Genomic DNA, 21797 nt, shown 5'->3' on the forward strand with positions numbered 1-21797 from the left:
ACTCTCGTTGTGGAATAAGCGGAGCCGGAGATGCCTCTCCGCTGAAGCCAAACGTGCTTTTCGAGCATCTTTAATGGAAAAACCCCAGCGTTACATCTTAATTTAATGTGTTATAGCTTTATTAATGTTCAAATAATACAGAAGCGGATCATGTAAATAACAACAAACTCCGAAACTGGCATTTCTCTGTGCTGTTAGAGCTTCTTCTATGAGTTGCGTGAATGTCCCGAACTAAGGGGGGAGATGCTCATCCCTCGAGCATGCACACTTAATGCAGTTAGATTATAATGTATTGGCTTGTGACTTATTGAATCATAACAAATGTGTCACCGTGCATTTCATGATGATATTGGCAGTGCACAGCTTTATTAAGCAATGTCTTAAATGTTGCTTCTCAAGCCTTCCACTGTATAAAGATAGAAATGCACTAAAATAGCACCAATTTGAGTAACATTCAACATTACCCAAAGTCTAAGTGGGAGTTTGACTAATTGAAAGATCTAATCTCCCCACAGTTGGGATATTCATTATAATGGACATTAAATCTCTTAAACTCTCATCCACCACAATATTAATCACCTGGAAGACTATGTCTACGTGAAGCCACGTTCATGTGTCAGTGCCAACGTCAACCGCTGCTTTTATCTCCACATGAAAAGCAGTGCAGACAGCGTCTCATTCTGCGTTTTAGTGATAGTTAAGACTTGACCTGGTCCTGTGGTAATTAAATTGTGCCTTAAAGAGGCATTAAAGTACTTGCTTTCTTCTCTGGGCTTGTTTGTACCTGCAGATGCTGTTAAGAGGTCCTTTCCCATGCTAGTGTGTGTGTGTTGTGGTGTATGCATCAGTGTAATGACTCCGGGCAGACACATTGCAAAGGTTCCACCCTTGTCCCACCAGAGTTTTTGCTGGTTTATACTTTATTAATGGTATAAATGCGTTAAGCGAGATTAAAGAGTGATTTTTTTTTGTGATAATAGCAGTAGCAGTTCATCAGATGATGGTCAAGGACGTTATAACCAGGCATGTATCAAGTAGTCGAGCACACTTTCTGCACTTTTAAGAGCCGATTCAAAGTATGCCAGATTGTGGTAGGCTGCTGGATCCTTCACAAGCAAGCATTCAGAACCAGCCTGCAAGATGGAGAACTGCGGCGTACAAATTGCATTCAGCACAAATGTTTTGCCTGTGTTTGTGCCGGTATCTGATTTGCATAATTAATTCAGTGAACTGGCTGCTAAAACAAAACAACATTGACGGTGTGCGCAAATAAACAACGCTATCAAGTCCCGCAAAACAAAGCTTTCTTGGTTAATACCCTCAAAATCTGTGTATATCACGTTCCAAGTTCTCTATCCTCTGCAGCTCTATATATATATATATATATATATCCATACACTGCTCTCGGGAGATCAGTTTGTTTTGTGTAGCAGGAGACATGTGAAAATGGATTTGAGCACATTGCATTGCACTTGCATTGTAAAAAAGTTATCTGTTTTCACTGTTGTATACAACACATTTTGGAAATTATCATTTGGGCATTCCATGCATACAATAAACTGGAATATTGCAAATAGTATACATGTACATACAGCTGAAAAAGTTTAAATAGCGTGATTGTATGCTATTTCAAACATAGCCTGACTAAAGAGAGATGGAGACAGCAAGAAATGTGTGTTGGAATTCCAGAGGGAACAGGAATTACAGTAAGTTGCAAGGGCACAGGAGAGAAAGCACACTGAATATTGTGTACATTCACAGGTGAAGAGCTGCAGGAATACACCCACAGATTTCTGGGATTCCAGTCTTCTTGATTAAGCTTTAAGCTCCTTTAAAAAAAAAGAGTTGATTAGTTTTGAGACTTTACGGTATTTAATGCTCTGTTAATCAGCTTCATTAAGTCCAGGGCACACCCACCCATTTAATTTAAATTAATACAAATTAATCACTTAATTTTGTAGTCACTGTCCCTTAAAAGAACTCTTGTTAAATGCAGTCTGCTCTGCATGTTGGTAAAAACACTAAATCAGTGAGTGTGTGACCGATATACACCTACTCTATATGTTGTGTCCGCTGTTATGGACTTCTTTGTAAAGTGCCAGTTTACTTTTCACTAAAAGCATTTATACTGTCAACAAAATTTAATTTTTTTTAAACAATAGACATTCTATTGTTGATCCTTGACATACTGATGTTTTTGTCCCCATACATAATTAGCTCAGCCTTGTATCTAATTCATAGATGGTGTTAAGGCCTGTTAAGTGGTGTGGATGACACTGGTAGCCCTAAATAATCATTGCTGAATGTCATGACAGAACACGTGGAGTACGTTTTCAAATCTGACCCCATCATTCTCTCACATGCACGAATGTTAATGTCATCATAAATCTATGACATTTTCATGTCCATGGTCGCATTAAACCTAATAAGGTGTGTGAAATGCTTATGCCATATTATGTCTTGAATAGTGGTATGAGTTTTCTATCCAGTTGTACTTGATCTGTTTTACTGGATTTAAATTTGTAAAATTTGACATTATTTCTCATTGTTTTATTTAAAAAAAAAAATTCTTACTCTGTCTCTCTCTCTCTCTCTCTCTCTCACTCTCTTTCTCTTTCAGGAATAGATAATCTGTATGAGAGAGCTCTGTATATTCGTAAGATTCTCCTGACTGTCCCCAGATCAGTGCTTGTGGTCATGCGTTATCTGTTCGCCTTTCTCAACCAGTAAGTCGGAATGTACTCTCTCAAACATTCAGAAATCTTTAAAAAGTGTTTGAAATAATTAATGTACAGTTGTTTATTAATCATAAATGATATGCTCCTTTCAATTAAAAAGACAATAGAACTCAAACTTGTCCACAGCGTACACGATTATTTATGGATTCATAATCTCTAGTCTTGTTATCATTATATCCATGAAAGAATTTGAAGCACTTAAAAATGTAATATGCACATTGTCATTGTGTTAAATTCAGAAAATAAAGAGCACTACAATTGCTTTGCTCTGAAGAAAACTCAAATAGCAGTCAACTAAAAACCTTTTGACAGACTGTTTTTCACATATCTCAGTCAGAGGAACAGGGAGTGTAGACATTCAGTAGGATGTTCGGTATGTTTACTTGAATCTTTAGAACCCATCACTGTCAAACAAAACAGAGGAGTATTGCCCATTCTTTCCACATGAACAAATCTCACTCACAATTAATTCACTTGTTCACACAGTTCAATTAGAGAAAGCCACTGCCTTTGTTTTTGTTTGTTCAGCTACATCTCTTCGAGCTAATGGAGCGTCGTACAGGTTCACTCTGAAGTTGTATTCCAATTTGATATCCAGTTACAAAATACGTCTTGAAAATAGTCTGATTTAAACTCCTTGTAAGACCTCGGTGTGCATTTTCCGTATCCATTTTTGATTTGTAAATAGTAGCACCTAATAAACAAGCAAAAAAAAAAAAATTCTAGAATTAATAGTTTTCCTAAAAATGTATGTCCACATATGTGGACAGCGAGACTATGTTGTGAAATTTTAAATAACACTAAGCTATAGAAAGTCAGATTTCTTTCATCAAATAGTTTGTTTCCAGGAGTGTTGGTTATTCATGTTTTTGAAACATACAGACATTACAGCTGATTTTCTGTGAAGCGGAATAAATAATTTGGATTCAAAGTAATGTCCAGCATCATCCAATCACTGCCAACCATGTTAAAATAAAATGTAGTATCAAATTCTGAATCTATGTACTGATTACATTGTCCCATGTCTGCCAAACACGTTGATTGGTCTAAACATCATCTGCAGCCTGAAAAACTTTTGGTCTGATTTTAGGAGTGAATGCACTTAGTTGCATAGGAAAGCTATAGGATGCTACCTTGCTCCCTATTTAGTGAATGACTTAAACTCCAGTGTGCTATCTGTCTTCACTGGTCTCAGAACAGTTTTCATCCTAAATCATCTGAAAGCAACATTTTTCAGCTTTTGGATTAACCCATTTAATCTCAATGTGAAAATGAATGTTAATGAATAGAATCGTATTGCACAGTAATAACAAAATAAAATATAACACAATGTATATTAAAATGAAGCAAATTGACCCATAGATGTGTTGAAAAGTTGTTCAAAATAACTAACATGTTTTTTTCTACTTTTGAGGAAATGCAGTATGAGTTTCCACATATGTGGACATCGTATTTATCAGGGCGCTGACGTGCAAAACATTTACATATTATTTAATGCGGCATGTCAAACGAAACTAGAGACTCTTCTTTACAACCAAACAAGTTTCATTGAAAAAACTTTTCAATTTCTTACAAGAGGAACTAATTTTGGCGCTTCATCTGAAGGAGCGCTTCAAGGAAATCATGTTGTCGTGTCACATGACTCGGTATGGCAGAGGTGTAAGTCTCTAAATGACAGTCTAGAGTCTTGTGAACAGTAATCAGCTGGTTTTTATTTGTTTATATTTTGCGTTGCATATAGCGAAGTCAAAATACAGTGTCCACGCATGTGGACGTGGGGTCACACAAGGTTGAAGAACACATGAAAACTAAATATGAATTTTAGGCTTTTTAGGCTCCATGTCTGTTAGCTTTGAAGTCATTGTAAAGGGATATAGATGGGCAAGGAGGAGGCAAGAACCGGCTTGACAATATAAATAGTAGTTTAATGAGAAACTTAAACAAAAGACACAAACACACACATGACGGACATGACTGTAAATGATCTCTCTCTCCCGCACCATCTTCCGCAGTCGGCCTTTATTCCTCTCGGAGGCTTGATTAGCCTGATAAGGGACCGGGTGTATAGAATCACCACCCGGCCCTGCCCTCCGCCCTGCCACAGTCATTTATATGCTAGAGTACTTCTAAAAAGTCTTTCTCTTCTGGGAAAACAGACCAAAATAATGATGATTCATCTTGCACTACACAGATTTTTGTTCAGTAAAACACGCTCTAGATAGAATAACTATGCCCCTCCCCCTAATACAACCAGCAGCAACTAGAAATTAGCAATTAATGGTAATGGCTGTGACATAACTAAAGCCTTTTGGCTATTTAAAACAAAATGGGTCAAGCCCTTCGATGTGTCCCACCCAAACTTCCTGCTTTAATAAAAACATCAACACAGGATAAATTTCATTATGATATTACCCCAGTGTGAGATAAAAGTGCCTACATACATTTTCCATAAATGCTTAATTAGGTAAAGTATTGACATGTCTTTAAATGAAACCCTCTATGGCTCTTGCTTTTTTGCTGGCTGTCTTCAGACATGTAAAGTAAGTAATGTCACATGTAATTCAATTTGTCTGCCTAATGTCTTGATTGCTTTCTCCTGTTTACTGCAGCCTGTCCCAATACAGCGATGAGAATATGATGGACCACTATAATTTGGCCATCTGCTTTGGACCCACCCTCATGCCCACTCCAGACACGCAGGACCAGGTCTCCTGCCAGGCTCATGTCAATGAGGTCATCAAAACCATCATCATCCACCATGAGACCATCTTTCCTGACGCGAAGGAGCTTGACGGCCCTTTGTATGAGAAGTGTATGGCTGGTGGCGACTATTGGTGAGTGCTGTGATGGGAGAAATTTGGTGTAGTGCATTTGTTATTTTTAGTTAATTATTAATCATTGTCTGGACAGCTCTGTCTGGGTATTTCATATAAAAATCAAATCACTTTATTGTCACCATATACACAAGTGCAACAATGGGTGAAAGTCTTGGGTGCAGTTCCAAGCAACATAGCAGTATGACAATTGCAATTAACATCTGATTTACACATAACACATTTGTTGTTACACAACACAATATACACCCAATAATATACAATATACAGTATACACAAAATAAGACGACCGTATACAATAAAAAATACACTGTGCCCTCCCCCCATGTAATCAGTGGAAATAAATAAGAAGTGTTTTGTTGATATTCAGCTATTCGTTGGTAGTCAGTTGCCAGTGTGTTATTAAGAGAAGCATAAAATGTGAGTCCAGTCTGAGGCTAATAAATTGCGGTGCTGATATATGTATCATGAGCAATCAAGAGTTCAAAAGTCTGATTGCTTGGGGGAAGAATCTGTCTTGAATTCAGCTGGTGTGGGTTCTGATGCTGCGATATGATGATAGCAGTGAGAGCAGCCCATGACTCAGGTGGCTAGAGTCTCTGATGATCCTCCTATCTTTTTTCACACACCACCTGGTATAGATGTCCTGGAGGGAGGGAAGCTCACCTCCGATGATGTGTCTGGCAGTTCACACCACCCTTTGCAGGGCTTTGCGGTTGTGGGCGGTGCTATTGCCGTACCAGGCGGTGATGCAGCCAGTCAGGATGCTCTCTACAGTACTGGTGTAGAACCGTGTGAGGATGTGGTGGTTCATTCCAAACTTCCTCATCCATCTCATGTAGAGGCGGGGCTGGTGAGCCTTCTTCACAACAGCCCCAGTGTGGACGGACCATGTGAGATCCTCTGTGATGTGGACACAGAGGAACTTGAAGTTGCTGACTCTCCAGCGGTGCTCCATTGATGGTGATGGGGCTGTGTTCTCTGTTTTTTCTCCTGAAGTCCACCACAAGCTCCTTGGTCTTACTGATGTTGAGGGAGAGGTTGTGCTCCTGACACCATGGTGTCAGAGTGTGAACCTCCTCTCTGTAGGCTAAACATCTGAGATGTTGCTGCCTATTCTAACCACCTGGCATCTGCTTGACAGGAAGTCCAGGATCCAGATGCACAGCGAGCTGTTTAAGCCCAGAGCCCAGAGTTTCAAATCAAGCTTGCAGGGCACTATGGTGTTGAATGCTGAGCTGTAGTCTACAAACATCATTCTCTAATATCTTCCTTTTTTCCTGGTGGGAGAGAGCAGTATGTAGTGCAGATGCAATGGCATCATCAGTGGTCAAGTAAACTGCATTGAGTCCAGTGAGGCAGGCAGCAGAGAGCAGATGTAATCTCTGATTAGTCTCTCAAAGCATTTGCTGATGATGGGGTCAGAGCAAAAGGATCCCAGTAATTTAAGCAAGTGATTTTGGATTGCTTTGGTACAGGCACAATGGTGGATGTTTTAAAGCATGTGGGGACCATAGACAAGGAGAGGGAGGGGTGGTGTGGGACCTAGTGGTTAAAGATATGGGCTGATAATGTTGCAGCCATCCAGAACACCTTAGTAAACACACAGCAAAGCCTTGGCAACCGGCACCAACATACTTGCAACCTGGATGTGACTTTTGAATGTCTTTTTGAATGTAAAAATCTAGTTAGTCAGAGCTACATTGAATCACTGATTTTGTTAGTACAGTTTTGGGATGTGATAATTCTAGTTGTTTCATCAGAGACAGAAGGATAGATACCTACCGTAAAGTACCTACCTACAATTATGGTTTGACTGGAAGAAAAGTGTGCCACTTTGCATAATTTATATTAACTGAATGTGGATTCTGGTTATGATAGTAATTTATTTTCTTCCAAACTGTAAAGTAGCTGAAAATGTTGTTTAAATTATGGAATATTCCGGGTTCAGTACAAATTAAGCTCACTTAATTTGTACTGAATATTGATTACCACAAAAAATGATTTCTCCTGTTCTTTTAAAAAAAACATTTGGGTTCTAGATAGGCACTTACAATGGAAGTGAATGGACCAATCCATAAACGTTATATATTAAATACTCACTATTTCAAAGTTAAAGCCAGAAAAAGTTAACATGATTTTAGTTTGATAAAATCACTTACTAACCTTGTCTGTATAAAGTTACAGACAATTTTACAACTTTGTTGCCATGATGATGTAATGTCAACAAACCCTAAAGTCCTATAATGACTGTAAAATTGTGATTTAAACAACTTTACAGCTCAAATAATACATGAGTTTTAACAGAAGAAAGTGCTATAAAATTATAAGCTTCACATTTCTGCCTTTTAATCCTCCACAAATTGGCCCCAATTGGCCTTACATTGTAAATGCCTCACTGTAATCCAGATTTATTTATTTTTTTAAGAAAAGGAGGGAGAAGTCCAAATAATTTTTTGTGGTAATCAACATTATTCCATAAATGCTGTTGATTGAGCTTAACTTGTATTAAACCCGGAATATTCCTTAAACTGACCATATGTTCAGTGTTAATACTTTAATTATTTCTTTTTGAGGATATGGTTGGCCCTAGGACAAAGGTTTGTGTTTAAGACATGCTGAATATTGCAGGTATGTGTGCCAGGATGTAGAGATCCAGCTATTTCTTAGCTGTATTTGGACTCAGTGTGGGTAATTATGTTAACTGATGAGGTGTCAACTGGGAACTCTTAAGTTGAGGTAGGAAATGTTTTAGAGGTTAAAGGGTTCGGAGATCTGCTTCAACTAGGTGAACCAGACTGAAACATCTCAGTAATTGCCACCATTAAGGTATGGAAAGATCGCCAGCCAATCCAATGTTCATTTCTTTCTGAAATATACAGTGGGGTCCAAAAGTCAACATTGAAAATGTGGGATTCAAAATATATTTTTAAGAAAATAGCAAAAGTTTTAGGATTTTAACTAATGCATAGAAATTAATTTAATTTAAGAAAATAAATAAGAAATATTTAAGATTCTGCTCTATGGTCACCTTGTTAATAACTTTGAACAAAAGTTCATATTTAACTTGCTTTCATTGAAGCACACAAGATGTTCTTTTAAACATTCTCAAAGCATGCTGGTCAATGCCAGCTCAAGTGCATGCTGTCAATAAAGAAAACAGGAGGACATACCAAATACTAAGATAGTCTTGTTCTTATTTAAAAATAGGCTAAACTGTATTAACTAAATTTAAGCATTTCACTAGTGATTTCAGCTATTTGCACCCAGCTGTACATGGAGGAAAGAGGAATTTTCCACCAGCTCCACAGCTGTGTGTATGTGTGTGTGTTGGCGTGTGATTTTGTTTTCTCAAAAAGAGCGGCCTAACTCAGCCTCCCCCTAAGCAAATCACCTGCCACTGCAAGTATCTGTACAAGAGCATTTCAAATGATACTACCTCTTTAAAGTAATGGTTTACCCAATAATGACAATTTCATGTTGTTTCAAACTTGTATAATAGTTTTCTTCTGTGGAACACAAAAGGAGATGTTAGGCAGTATGTTAGCCTCAGTCAACATTCATTTTAATTTTATGGAGAAACATTAATGGTGACAAAGACTGACATACTACCTAACATCTCCTTTTGTGTTCCACAGAAGAAGTAATGTCATAAGGGGTTGGAACAACATGAGGGTGAGCAAATTATGAAAGAAGTTACATTTTTGGGTTAACTAGCCTTTTAAACTCTGCAAAGTGAGTTCTCATGTTTTCCCCTGTGGTGGCGTGACGTGTGGGAGTGGCAGTGCTCGGTTTGAAATGGCTTTACTGTGTGTCAGAGGTAATCTGCAAGGATGTGAAGGGCATTAGTGCCAGTCTCCGTAACCACGCTGTGTCACAGCCAGAATCTCAATCGCCCTCCACAACTCCTCTTGCATACTAATGACAGCCTCTGTACTTTTTACATGATACAGGGTTTTACTCTGACTATTACTTTACCCACTTTGTTTTTCCCTGTGTATTTGTTTTATGCCCATTTTAAATTAATTAATTTAAATTTAGTTTGGCAAAAATTCATACAGTTCATAAGCATAAACTTCACAATTTATGTGTGCATTTCAAAAAAGCCTTTAGATAAAAGGTGTTTAGGATAATGTGAAATATGGATTAATTCAGGTGTGTCCAACTTTTCAGATTACTGTACTGTATCTGGCATTATAAATGGATCATTCCGGCTCTATATTCTGACTGGATGAGCCATGTTAGAAGCCTCTGTAAAATAGTTAGTATACGCACACCTGTTACCACACTTCATTTAAATTCTATATTAAAGGGATAGTTCACCCAAAAATGAAAATTCTCTCATCATTTACTCACTTTCATGCCATCCCAGATGTGTACAACTTTCTTTCTTCTGCTGAACACAAACAAAGATTTTTAGAATAATATCTCAGCTCTGTTGGTCCTTGCAATGCAAATGAATTGTGACCAGAACTTTGAAGCTCCAAAATGAACATAAAGACTGCATAAAAGTAATCCATACGACTCCAGTGGATTAATATGTTTTCTGAAGTGATGCAATCACTTTCGGGGAAAAACGGATCAATATTTCAATATTTTTTAGTATAAATCTTCTCTTTCACTTTCAGAATGTGAAAGTGGAGATTTATATATTAAAATAATGACTGTGATATTGATCTGTTTCTCACCTACACCAATCATGTCGCTTCTGAAGATATGGATTTAGCCACTGTTAATGGATTACTTTTATGCTGCCTTTATGTGCTTTTTGGAGCTTGAAAGGTCTGGTCACCATTCACATGCATTGTAGGGACCTACAGAGCTGATATATTCTTCTAAAAATCTTCATTTGTGTTCTGCAGAAGAAAGCAAGTCCCACATCGAAAATGAGTGAGACATGGCATGAAAGTGAGTAAATGATGTGCGACTATTCATTTTTATTCATTTTCACTTTAATGCAGAAAGTTGCTACAAAACATTGAAACGGTAAAGGACTATATTACTTGGAGTGAGAATTATTTATTGTGTTTCTTATTAATTGATGATTTATTTATCATGTTGTTGTTTCATCTTTTTTAAGCAAAAGGCACTTGAGGCTGTACATTATGATGATTTTATCACAATAGAGGTTTTTAGGAAGTTTTCTTCACATTGTACCTAATAACATCCTTTAACCATGGTGGAAACACTGTGATGCATGGCCTCTCATGGATTCTTACTATAAAATAAGATGTTCATTGATTGTCTCCTCTTTTCTGGTTTTCTCTTGCAGTGAGAGTCCATATAGTGAACATGGAGCTCTAGAGGAGGCTGATCAGGATGGAGGAACAGAGACCCACACCAGTGAAGATGGTATGTTTATTTTGTTATCAACACTCTGAAGGGTATTTACTGTATGACATCCCTTGCCAGTGTATGTGTAAGACTGTTAAAGTGCTTTTGAGGTCATAGGGTTAGGTCATCTATTCCTGTCCAGTCAGTGACCTTGCATTCTTTGAATTGGCCCAGCTGGACTTTAGCCAATAAGCATCAATCCTCTAGATTCATTTTACTTCATTTTACCTATTCTGACATGGCCAGTCAAGGGTTAATCCCTGCATGCTCTGTCTTTTGGGTAATCCTATTTTTTTACAGCTTTAAGTGAAATGACCGTTAAGAAAAGAGAACTTGGTCAAACTATTCGGTTCTTTATTTTGTATTTGAATTCCTTGGGAGGAGAAACGGATCCCTAAACACAGGAAGGGGATTTAATCAAACATGCTAAATGCTCTCTGTAGCCTTAGGTGCTTGCCAGTGCCATTGGATCAATATAAGCCAGTAATTGCAATATAAATAATCAATTTTGGTAATTGCACAGGAAGATGTAATCACCTGCTGGGCATTGCTGCCTGTCGCACCTCCTCCAGCGCCCATGGGTCAGCTCTAGGGTCATCAGCCAGAAACCACCGTTCACCGACGTTTCGCTCCTTTAATTCTGGAACGTCTCCTGGTGGCGGAGCAGTGACAGGGACGTCTCCCTGTCACCCCCTGCAGCTGATAGCTGTTCTCCCTGCTGCTGTAATCTGGGGTTAGATGTTCTTCCCCCAACTCCTATCTTTCCTCCTCAGCCAGAGCCAAAAGCTACCTTTCTCTGCCTCTGCCAGATCCTTTGTTGCCCTCCTTAGCCTTCCTCCGGTCACTCCTGCTTCCCTCAAGAGGCGTATGGTTGATACCCCAAGGAAACCTTGGCATCCGACCTCCACTGGGTGGATGGTCGTCTTCCAGCCAGCCTCCCGGCACTCAGCAGCGAGCTCTGAGTACTTGGCCTTCTTCCGTTCAAAGGCGGCCTCGATCCCCTCCTCCAGTGGTACAGTGAGCTCGATGAGGTGCGTCGATCTCGCCTTGGTTGACCACACCACTATGTCTGGCCGGAGAGATGTGGTGGTTATCTCCGTGGGGAACCGGAGCTGCCTATCCAGGTCCACCCTCATGTCCCACTCCTGGTTGGGGGAGAAGGGCCTTGCTGTTTCTCTTGATCTGGTGCTTCTCCTTACCCCTCCTTCCGACACCGAAGATGGTGGGGTCCTCTACTGATGGTGGTTGTTTACTACCCTGTCGACACTCCTCAAGTACTTCGGCTAGCTTTCTCAGGACCTGATCGTGGCGCCATCTGTAGCGTCCCTGTGAGAGAGCGATCTTACAGCCTGCCAAGATGTGCTGGAGACTTGCGTTGGGAGCATTGCAGAGTATGCAGGATTCTTCATTTCCAAACCACTGGTGAAGGTTCCGAGGGCAGGGAAGCGTGTCGTAGGTTGAACGAATAAGGAAACTAAGTCTTGCCTGTGGGATTTTCCACACGTCTGACCAGCTGATGTTCCGGTTCATGATTCCCTCCCAGGTTGTCCAGCTTCCTTGTCGACCCTGCGCCACGGCCTTGATTTTATAGCGATCTTCCTCCATCCTCGTCACCTCTGCTACCACCATCTCTTTCCTTTGCTTGCGATTGGCCTTGGACCAAAAGCGTGGTGTCTCTCCCCATCCTAGACCTGCTCTTCCTACCTGCACTCTGCCCATAATCTCCCGGTGTTGTAGCCGACCGACAGCTTGATCGACCTCGGTTTGGGCATTCCACTTGCGGCCAGTAGGAACCTTGGCATTTGCGTTCCTTACTGATTCGTCTGTGGACTCCCTCAGCTCGAGAACCAACCTGGTCTTTTCTTGCATGTAGCCCAACTGTATGGACTGCAGTGGCAGCTGCAGCATGTTTTTTCCAAATAGACCGGTTTCAGATAGGCACCGTGGCAACCCCAGCCACTTTCGTATGAATGAGTTGGCTTTTCCGTCCATCTTACTTACGGTTGATGAGGGAATCTCACTCATTTTCAGGGGCCACATCACCCTCCTGTAGAGTGTAAACTGGTAGCACCAGACCTTAAACTTCAAGGGGAGTTGGCTTTGGTCGATCCTTGCCAGTCCGTCAGAGAGCTGCTTCATGACGGTTTTCCCCATCTGTTTGTCAGATAGGTCTGCAGTATACTGCCTCCCCAGGCTTTTGATCGATTGCTCTGATAGAAGTGGGAATTTTTCCCCTCCAATGACGAAAATGGTATTGTCATTTCTGACTCCTCTCCTGATGGACAAGCTCCGAGACTTGGAAGGCTTGATTTTCATTCTTGCCCATGACATCAATTCGTCCATCCTCTTCAGCAGTCTTGTTGTGCATGCTGCTGTCTGAAGGAGGCTGGTGACATCATTCATGTAACTCCTCAGTGGGGGAAGCCTCTTGCCAGTTGGGAGTTTGATCCCCCCAACCATTTGCCTTGCCCCGATGAGGAGTATCTCAAAGGCTGCTACAAACAGTATTGGAGAAATAGTACACCCCATCGCGATTCCTACTTCGAGCCGCTGCCATCCGATGGTGAAGTCCTGGAGGGAAAAACACATCTGCAAGTTGCTAAAGTACTGAGCTACCAGGCTCTTGACGCAGGTGGGCATGTGGAAGAATTCCATGGCATAGTTGACCAGCTGATGCGGAACTGATCCGTACGCGTTGGCAAGGTCAAGCCAGATGACATGCAGGTCGGTCTTCTCCCGCTTGGCCTTCTGGATCTGGTCCCAGATCATAGTGGAGTGCTCTACACATCCTGGGAAACCTGGAACTCCTGCCTTCTGGCAGTTGGTGTCAACATAACCGTTCTCGAGCAGATAGTTAGTCATCCTCCTGGCTAGCACTGAGAAGAAGATCTTCCCTTCTACGTTCAGTAGTGCAATGTTCCGGAATTGGCTAATGTCTTTGGAGTTCGTTTCCTTAGGTATGAAGACTGCTACCGCTCTTTGCCACTCAGATGGAATGATTTGCTTTTTCCAGGCAGTTCTCATCAGATACCATAGCAGCTCTAGTACCTTGGGGCAGTTCTTATAAAGCTTGTAGGGGACCCCATTGGGACCAGGTGCGGAAGAGGACCTTGCCTTCTCCACGACTTGCCTGACTTCAGCTGAGCTTAAGGGGCATGATGTTGAACTCAACCGTTGGCTTTGCCGGCTGAGGCACGTATCCTGGAGTTCCTAAAGGGACGCTCCTTTGTGGATCACTGTACTGCTCTTTGACATGCTGCTCCAGTTTCTCCTTGGTGGTTTCGAGCCTGCCACTCTTCTTTTCCTCCAGTAGTTGCCTGGCATGCTTGAAGGGATCCTTGAAGAAATTGGCTCGCTCTTTCTGCTTCCGCTGGCTGCGCTTGCGGATGCGTTCAGCTCTCGTGAGCCCGGCTAGCCTTTTCCGGACCTCCTCCCACAGGACTTTCAGACCCTCTCTCTCTGCGTGGGTTGCCTTCCTCCAGTTCTTGCGGAGTTGCCGACGCCTTTGCACAAGTTGGAGGATTTCCCTTTCCCTCCTTCCCTTCTCTCTCCTGGCGGTCCTCTGTTTGGAGACAATTTCGCCAAACTTGTCTTTACAGGTCTGGTATATTATGTCTCCAATCAGGTTAAGCTTAGTCTCGCCCCCTCCTCGCAGTGATCCCTCTAGGGTCTTGATCAGGTCCAAGTCCAAATTACGCCATGCCTCTGCTTCATTCGACTTCGGCCACTTCAGCTTGCTCCTTCTGGCTGGTTCTTTGGTCTCTTCATTTGGCTCTGTTCTATCTAACGTGTTGGGGACTGGGCCTTCATGCTCACGTGGAGGCTCAGCCTCCACCAGGGGACCTTCCTCTGTGACTCTCATGCCTTCAGCAACGTTAGGTCCTTCGGCTCTGTGTTTTTTTCCCTGGCTTTTGGTCCTTCTTGTCTCACCTGCTAACGCAGTGCAAGGTTGCTGTTGGCCTTTCTGTCCACACTTCGCTTTCCCCTGATGGATCCGTAAGCCTCTAAACGTGGTCATTTTCTCCCATCCACATGCACACTTTCGGAGGGTCTTCTCCTCGTTTACTGGAGTTCTGGTGTTCTCGTTGTCCATGTTCATTGCCGTCGTCACCGTGTGGTCTGTCCTGTTGGGCCCATCTTTCGTCCCACCTCTCGGAGGGCCCGCGGGTTGTTTCTCAATATGTTTCTTTGTAGTTAGGTTTGGTTGTCTCTCTCGCGAAAGACTAGTGGGTTAGGTAACTAGCCACCCACTCCCGGTGCGGTCTTTCCCTGCTGCCATCCAGTCTTTCCTGGCTGTCCTCCAGTCTTCCCTGGACTCCAACTGCCCTATTCACAGTAGTCACTGGGTTCGCCAGAACTTCAGTAATTGCACAGGAAGATGTAATCACCTGCTGGGCATTGCTGCCTGTCGCACCTCCTCCAGTGCCCATGGGTCAGCTGCAGGGTCATCAGCCAGAAACCACCATTCACCGACGTTTCGCTCCTTTAATTCTGGAACGTCTCCTGGTGGCGGAGCAGTGACAGGGACGTCTCCCTGTCACCCCCTGCAGCTGATAGCTGTTCTCCCTGCTGCTGTAATCTGGGGTTAGATGTTCTTCCCCCAACTCCTATCTTTCCTCCTCAGCCAGAGCCAAAAGCTACCTTTCTCTGCCTCCTCTGCCAGATCCTTTGTTGCCCTCCTTAGCCTCCCTCCGGTCACTCCTGCTTCCCTCAAGAGGCGTATGGTTGATACCCCAAGGAAACCTCGGCATCCGACCTCCACTGGGTGGATGGTCGTCTTCCAGCCAGCCTCCCGGCACTCGGCAGCGAGCTCTGAGTACTTGGCCTTCTTCCGTTCAAAGGCGGCCTCGATCCCCTCCTCCAGTGGTACAGTGAGCTCGATGAGGTGCGTCGATCCCGCCTTGGTTGACCACACCACTATTTTAATGATGCCGTATAAGATGCACACAAAACTGATTAATCTAAATGTACACTTATTTTACTCACTGCTTACATAAGATTCACTAGAAGATCCGATCCTCTGATGAATCAGCCTGAGCAATATCACTTGCCACATGTAAAGTCTCTACTGCAATGCCTTAAACTGAAGCTTTCGTGTAGTTTTACTCTATTTAAATAAAAAATAAAATATATATATATCTCACTGTCACAAACAAACACAAACCAGATGCTTGGCTCTTCTGACATATGAACCAATTCCCAAGTGTAATACGAAAAATAAACTGCTGTTTGAGGCTGTGAAGACTCTGTAAAGTCTTTTATTTTTTTCTCCTTTATATAAAAAGAAAGAGAAGAAAATATTGTTGCTGACCTGCATGCTACCCTACTGAATATAGACACATTTCCTGTCTCCCTCCATACCTGAACAATGACTGTTTTCTTCTGCTTGATTTAATATGAGCAATGGGAAGTCTGTTTTTGCCATACCTAAGGTTTCTATGACAGACAAGACCGACTATTTTATCCTATTGTTCAAGAGTTAACGTTTATGCAGTGAGTTCATTTTTTATTTTCAGGCTTGACAAACTGTAGCAAAAATACTATAAACAGTTGAACATTGTGATAGTCACCTAATGTTGTTGCAAACCTGTATGTGTTTCTTCCTTCTGTTGAACACAAAAGGAGATGTTAAGCCGCATGTTAGCCTCAGTCACCATTCGCTTAAATTGTATGGAAAAAAGATGCAATGAAAGTGCACAGTAAGGCTAACATTCTGCCTAACATCAACGTTTGTGTTCCACAGAAGCAAGAAAGGTTTGGAACAACATGGGGGTGGAAAAACTGCTTTTAAGACTTGACCTGTGCTTAAACATCTTGAGGATTTGATACCTGTGTCCAACTCTGACATCATACCATCATCAATCATCCAATCACTGCTTATCTAAACAGGCAGATCTCATATCTGCAGTAATATAAACAGAAACCAAAGCCTCTGTAAATCACCATCAGACCTCCAGATCTGCATCTCTGCATGCTGAAGATTAGTTTTGACAGTTCCCATCTCACTGTCTATTTAAAAACTCATATATTTTTTCAGTCCTGGGCACTGAGAAGCCTGATACTGCAAGTATGTCAAGATTTCCATTAACTAACACAGCCTGCAAGATTGTAAAAACACTTTCAGCGTTCATGATTTTGCTCCAAATATTTTCCTCATGGAGGTATTGAGGAAGTTCTTCCCATTAGAGACTCCTTAAAAAATGGACCTTTCACTAAGCCCCCCTAAAACTGTCAAACTGTTGCCCTGCCACTATTACTCTGACAAACGTTTGTCTTATTACAATGAGTACCTATGGGGGTAATATGTGTTTGAGCAGATTTTAGCAGGATTTTACCAAAATGATCAAAAAATAATAATAATAAAAAATGTGTTGCTGGGTCACTTGTAAATAGTGACACGAGGTACCTAGAGAGGATTTTTCTTTCTTTTTAAAAAAATCTTTAAACATATAATTAGAAGAGCATGCAAAGTGTGTCATTCCTCATTCCCAAATATAAGTATAACATCATTGAGGACACCCTACATTTGCTCCAAGGTAAATTAAAGCTAATAACTTAACATTAATTAAAGTACTGATCTTAGGTCTAAGTAAAGGTAATAGTAAATAAAAAGTTCACAGCATCAACATTAGTGTGTTATGAGACGTTATAAGCAGTTCTTTTCACTTACACTAATGTTATGAGGTTTGTTATTGCTATCAAATTATGTTTTTCTGTTTTCAAGTGACTGTAATAATCATTTACCTCATTTTTGATCCACAGTCTGCACAGTTTATAATCAAATTATTGTTTAATTTAATGATTTCTTTTAAAAAGAAAAATCAGATAAATATGTCTTACAATGCCACTCTTCATTTCAGCCCACATAATAATATTATCCATTACGTTTATGAGAATATTTTGCCACGCCGTTCACAGCAATCTCCAATTTATTCCTATAGGGAGTTCTGCAAAGCTTGTCAGAGTGAGCAAATTTAACCAAGGGGCGACTGAGCTTAGCGAAGGGTTGATTTTTATTCTTTTTAAGGCAATAATGTTGATATACATTAAATTCTGGTTAGGATTTTTTATAAACCTCTAAACCTAACTAAACTTCCACAATTTCTTCAGGCTTTCAGTCCAAAACACTTAACATACTGACTACATTAAAATGTTCTTTTATAGATAATTTCAGTCGTAGGAGTACTTTATATTTTTGTAAGCTGTATACTTTAGAAATTTAAGATTTAAGTAAAACAATCTCCCACTGACTTACATTCATAGAATGTTCAGTATACTGTTACTGAAAGCGATGGAGAGTTTTGCATACTGAATTGTGATTGACACAATTGTGATTTATTATAATAATATTATTGTTGTCAGTTTATTACAATTTTTAATTGCGATTAGTTGCCTAATGTTTGTAGTCAACGCGATTAATCACAGATTTTTCTGAAGTTCTGAAATTTCACTCTAAATATACTTTTTTCTGTCAAAATGTTTCCTTTTGGAAAAAAAAAATATGTAACAATATGACATTTGTAACAATATAGTGCTTAATTAACATATTCCAAACAAAACCTTCCACAGTATAGAGATAGAAATGCACTTAAATAGAACCAAATCAAGTAACATTAAATGGTTCCCAAAGTCTAAGTGGGAAGTTGACTAACTGAAAGAACTAGTCCCCACATTTTCATTGCTATGGGTATTAAATCTCTTAAACTCTCATCCTTCACAATATTAATCAGCTGGCAGACTGTGGCTATCTACTTTGCTACAGCAATCGTGAAACCACGTTCATGATTCACTTCAGGGCATCATCACTAGCGCTAACTCCACATGAAAAGCGCTTGCAGTCAAAAAAATCTAATTCTGCATTTGGGTGATAGTTAAGACTTGACATGCTTCTGTAATTAAAATGTGCCATAGATGGGCCTTAAAATACTTGATTGCTGTCTGAAGTTCCATCTAGTCTTGTTTTGGACAACAAATAGTGTTAAGAGCTCTTTTCCCCATCACTTTATCACTGATACTAAATCACTGTTGTGTGCGTAATGACTCCAGGCAGACACATTACACAGGTTCCACCCTTCCAACCAGTGTTTATGCCGGTTTATGCTGTATTAACAGCTAATGCATTAATCACGAAACTTTAATTAATCGCATACGTTGACACGTTCATTTCGAGAGCTCAATATATTATATAATAATTATAATATTATATTATCTCTATAGACCTGTCTGCTTTGTCAAATTTTATACTTTTATAACTAAACTTATCTTAAACTTTAACTCTATTGTTTTGCTACCTTGCAAGCTTTTACACTATTATTGCTGCAAATGGCCAGCATTCTCTTGTGTCTGATCTAAATTATGAGTAACTCCCTTACAATGTATATTTGGGTAATATTACCTACCTAAATCCTCTCTGAAAAGAGCACTGTTCAGAGTGTTCCATGTATTTATCAGCTGCAATTATTATAGAGAAATGTCACCCCATGGACCTGTTAACCCTGCCAAGGAAATGGTGCCTGGTGCCTCTTAAACATATAGCTACGTGTATATCAGCCTGTTCAAGCCAGTGATCTGTCAAGCCAGTGATTCAGCATCTGTCCTTAATCACTACCTCTGAAAGAGGGGATCATCTGGTCTCAGGGTCCGTCTGGAAATCCACTTTGCTGAGTGATGGGACCCCGCTATATATTTAATATTTATATATTTACTCATTCAAGTGAACTGGAATGAGCAGGCCATGGCCACACTAATTTGTTTTCATTTGAAAATACATCTTTTTCTCAAAGTTTTGGCATTCTGTCCACATTGAGACTGCTTTTTGACATCGAAAACTCAAAAAAAGGTCTCCCAAGTCTTATTTCAGAGGTGGAGCATATTATTATATTTTAAGAAGGTTACCTTTTTTGGGGGGGAATAACATGCACCGCAGGATTGCTCATAGTAAGACCAGAAATGTTTTCTAAGTAAGAAAATGTGGCCAGTTTTTATTTCATGTTGACTTGAGTATGAAGTATCTGAAACATGTGGTTTTCCTTCAAGACAAAAAAAAAAATGAACGGCCCCCTGACAATGTTGCAAAGAGCTAATTTTCTCCTCTTAATGGCAGAACCCCTGTAGTCTGTATGTAATTCTCCAATTAAAAATTTTTAAAATAGGAAATGCAGCTTACTAACCCAGTTTTCACTCTGTCAGACACTTTTCCTGGGTTTGCTTGAAGTCAGCGGTGCTGGTGTGTATCAGCTGGAAACCCTAGCAAGAGTTGTTTGCTCTCCACTGTAGCAACAATAGATCCATATGGTACAATAGTCAGTGATCCAGGGCAGGTTAGCAGATGCAGGAACAACACTTTAATGTCTGCAAGTAAAAATAGCACCAAAACAATAGAGTTGCATCCTCTTTAGACCTCCAGAATTAATTAAGAGTACATTGCTTAAGTGCCTTTTGTATAATTTAGCGAGCAGGATGTTGGACCAAACAGTGAAGGTAATTTAATGTGTCAGTAGAATGTACAGTTTGACATTTTCATGTCCAGTTGTTAATTTTCTTTTTATAAATAGGGAAGAAATATCAGGGGCTCAATTCATGTCTTAATATGTTTAGCAATGGTTGTGTTATGGAAAACTTCTAGTAAGCATTTTTGCAGGTCTGTAGTGCTTTCATAATCAAATTTTGTGTACTTTTTTCCCCTTGTTTTGATTGCTTCTCAAGATAAGTGTGAAGCTCTTCAGTTCATTTGTTGTTTTTGTTTGTTTGTCCTGTATTTAGCAATATTATTTCAGTCAGTTTTACCAGGGACGAACTGCTGAACATTCGGCATTCATATACCAGACAATCTTTTCCTGTTTTTTGACTATTCAGATGTTTTGCTGGACATTTTAGTCAGAGGCGCAGCTGTGTTGTTTAAATGCGCAATGAGACGCAGGCGAGGGAGACATTGCGGCTTTCAAACAGTGCTGCAGAGAATTCATCTAGCGAATCTCTGATATCTTCCCAACAAAACGGATGAACTACTTCTCCTCACCCATACAAACAAGGACTTTTCAACCTCTGCTGCCTTGTGCTTCACAGAAACCTGCCTGAGTTATGCCATTCCAGACAGCGCGTTACATCTGCCGGGCTTTCAGCTGTTCAGAGCGGATCACATCACGGAGTTAAAAGGGAAAACAAGAGGTGGTGGAACATGCTTTTACATCAATGAAGGTTGGTGTACAGATGTAACAACGTTAAAGAGGATGTGCTGTAATTTAGAAGTGCTCTTTATTAACTAAAATCCTTTCTACTCACCCCGGGAGTTTCCTCGTTCATTCTGGTGAGTGTGTGTATAGCGCGCCAAACGCGTGTGTGAACCACCTTGACACTCCACATCACTTCTGGGAAAATGTTTTGCGGACTGATTAAACTAAGGTTGAATTGCTTGGGAAGAACACAAAGCACTATGAATAACGTATAAAGGGCACCGCATATCAACATGAAAACATCATCCCAACGGTGAAGTACAGTGGAGAGCGTATCATGATTTGGGGCAGCTTTGGGGTCTGCACAGATTGCAATCATTGAGGGAAAAATTAATTCCCAAGTTTATCAAGATATCCTACAGGATAATGTCTGATGAAGCTCAGTAGAAGTTGGCCGATGCAGCAGGACAGTAACCCTAAACATCGAAGTTCACTACAAAATGGCTTCACAAAAAGAAAATCCACCTTTTGAGTAGCCCAGTCAGTGCCCAGACCTTTACCTAATGGAGATGCTGTGGAATGACTTCGAGAGCCGAGAATATGGCTGAGTTGAAGCAGTTCTGTAAGGAATAATCTGAATGTTGTACAGGTCTAATGCTCAGCTACCGGAAACGCTTGGTTGAGGTTATTGTTGCCAAAGGAGGATCGACCAGTTATTA

General features: G+C 40.6%; 1 protein-coding gene across 3 annotated transcripts in view; it reads left to right on the top strand.

Annotated features, from left to right (window-relative positions):
• Nucleotides 1-21797, top strand: part of srgap1a (SLIT-ROBO Rho GTPase activating protein 1a) — a 153584-nt gene that overhangs the window by 110794 nt on the left and 20993 nt on the right. For 2 of the 3 annotated variants that reach the window (XM_052152265.1, XM_052152266.1), the window contains exons 16-18: nt 2621-2726; nt 5348-5572; nt 10845-10924. In XM_052152265.1, coding sequence (XP_052008225.1) covers nt 2621-2726; nt 5348-5572; nt 10845-10924 — 411 coding nt within the window. Of the gene's footprint in view, nt 1-2620; nt 2727-5347; nt 5573-10844; nt 10925-20971; nt 21104-21797 lie in introns of all 3 variants that reach the window. The other variant, XM_052152262.1, reaches the window with a different exon arrangement.

This window comes from Xyrauchen texanus, chromosome 21, assembly GCF_025860055.1.
Source record: "Xyrauchen texanus isolate HMW12.3.18 chromosome 21, RBS_HiC_50CHRs, whole genome shotgun sequence".
NCBI lineage: Eukaryota > Metazoa > Chordata > Actinopteri > Cypriniformes > Catostomidae > Xyrauchen > Xyrauchen texanus.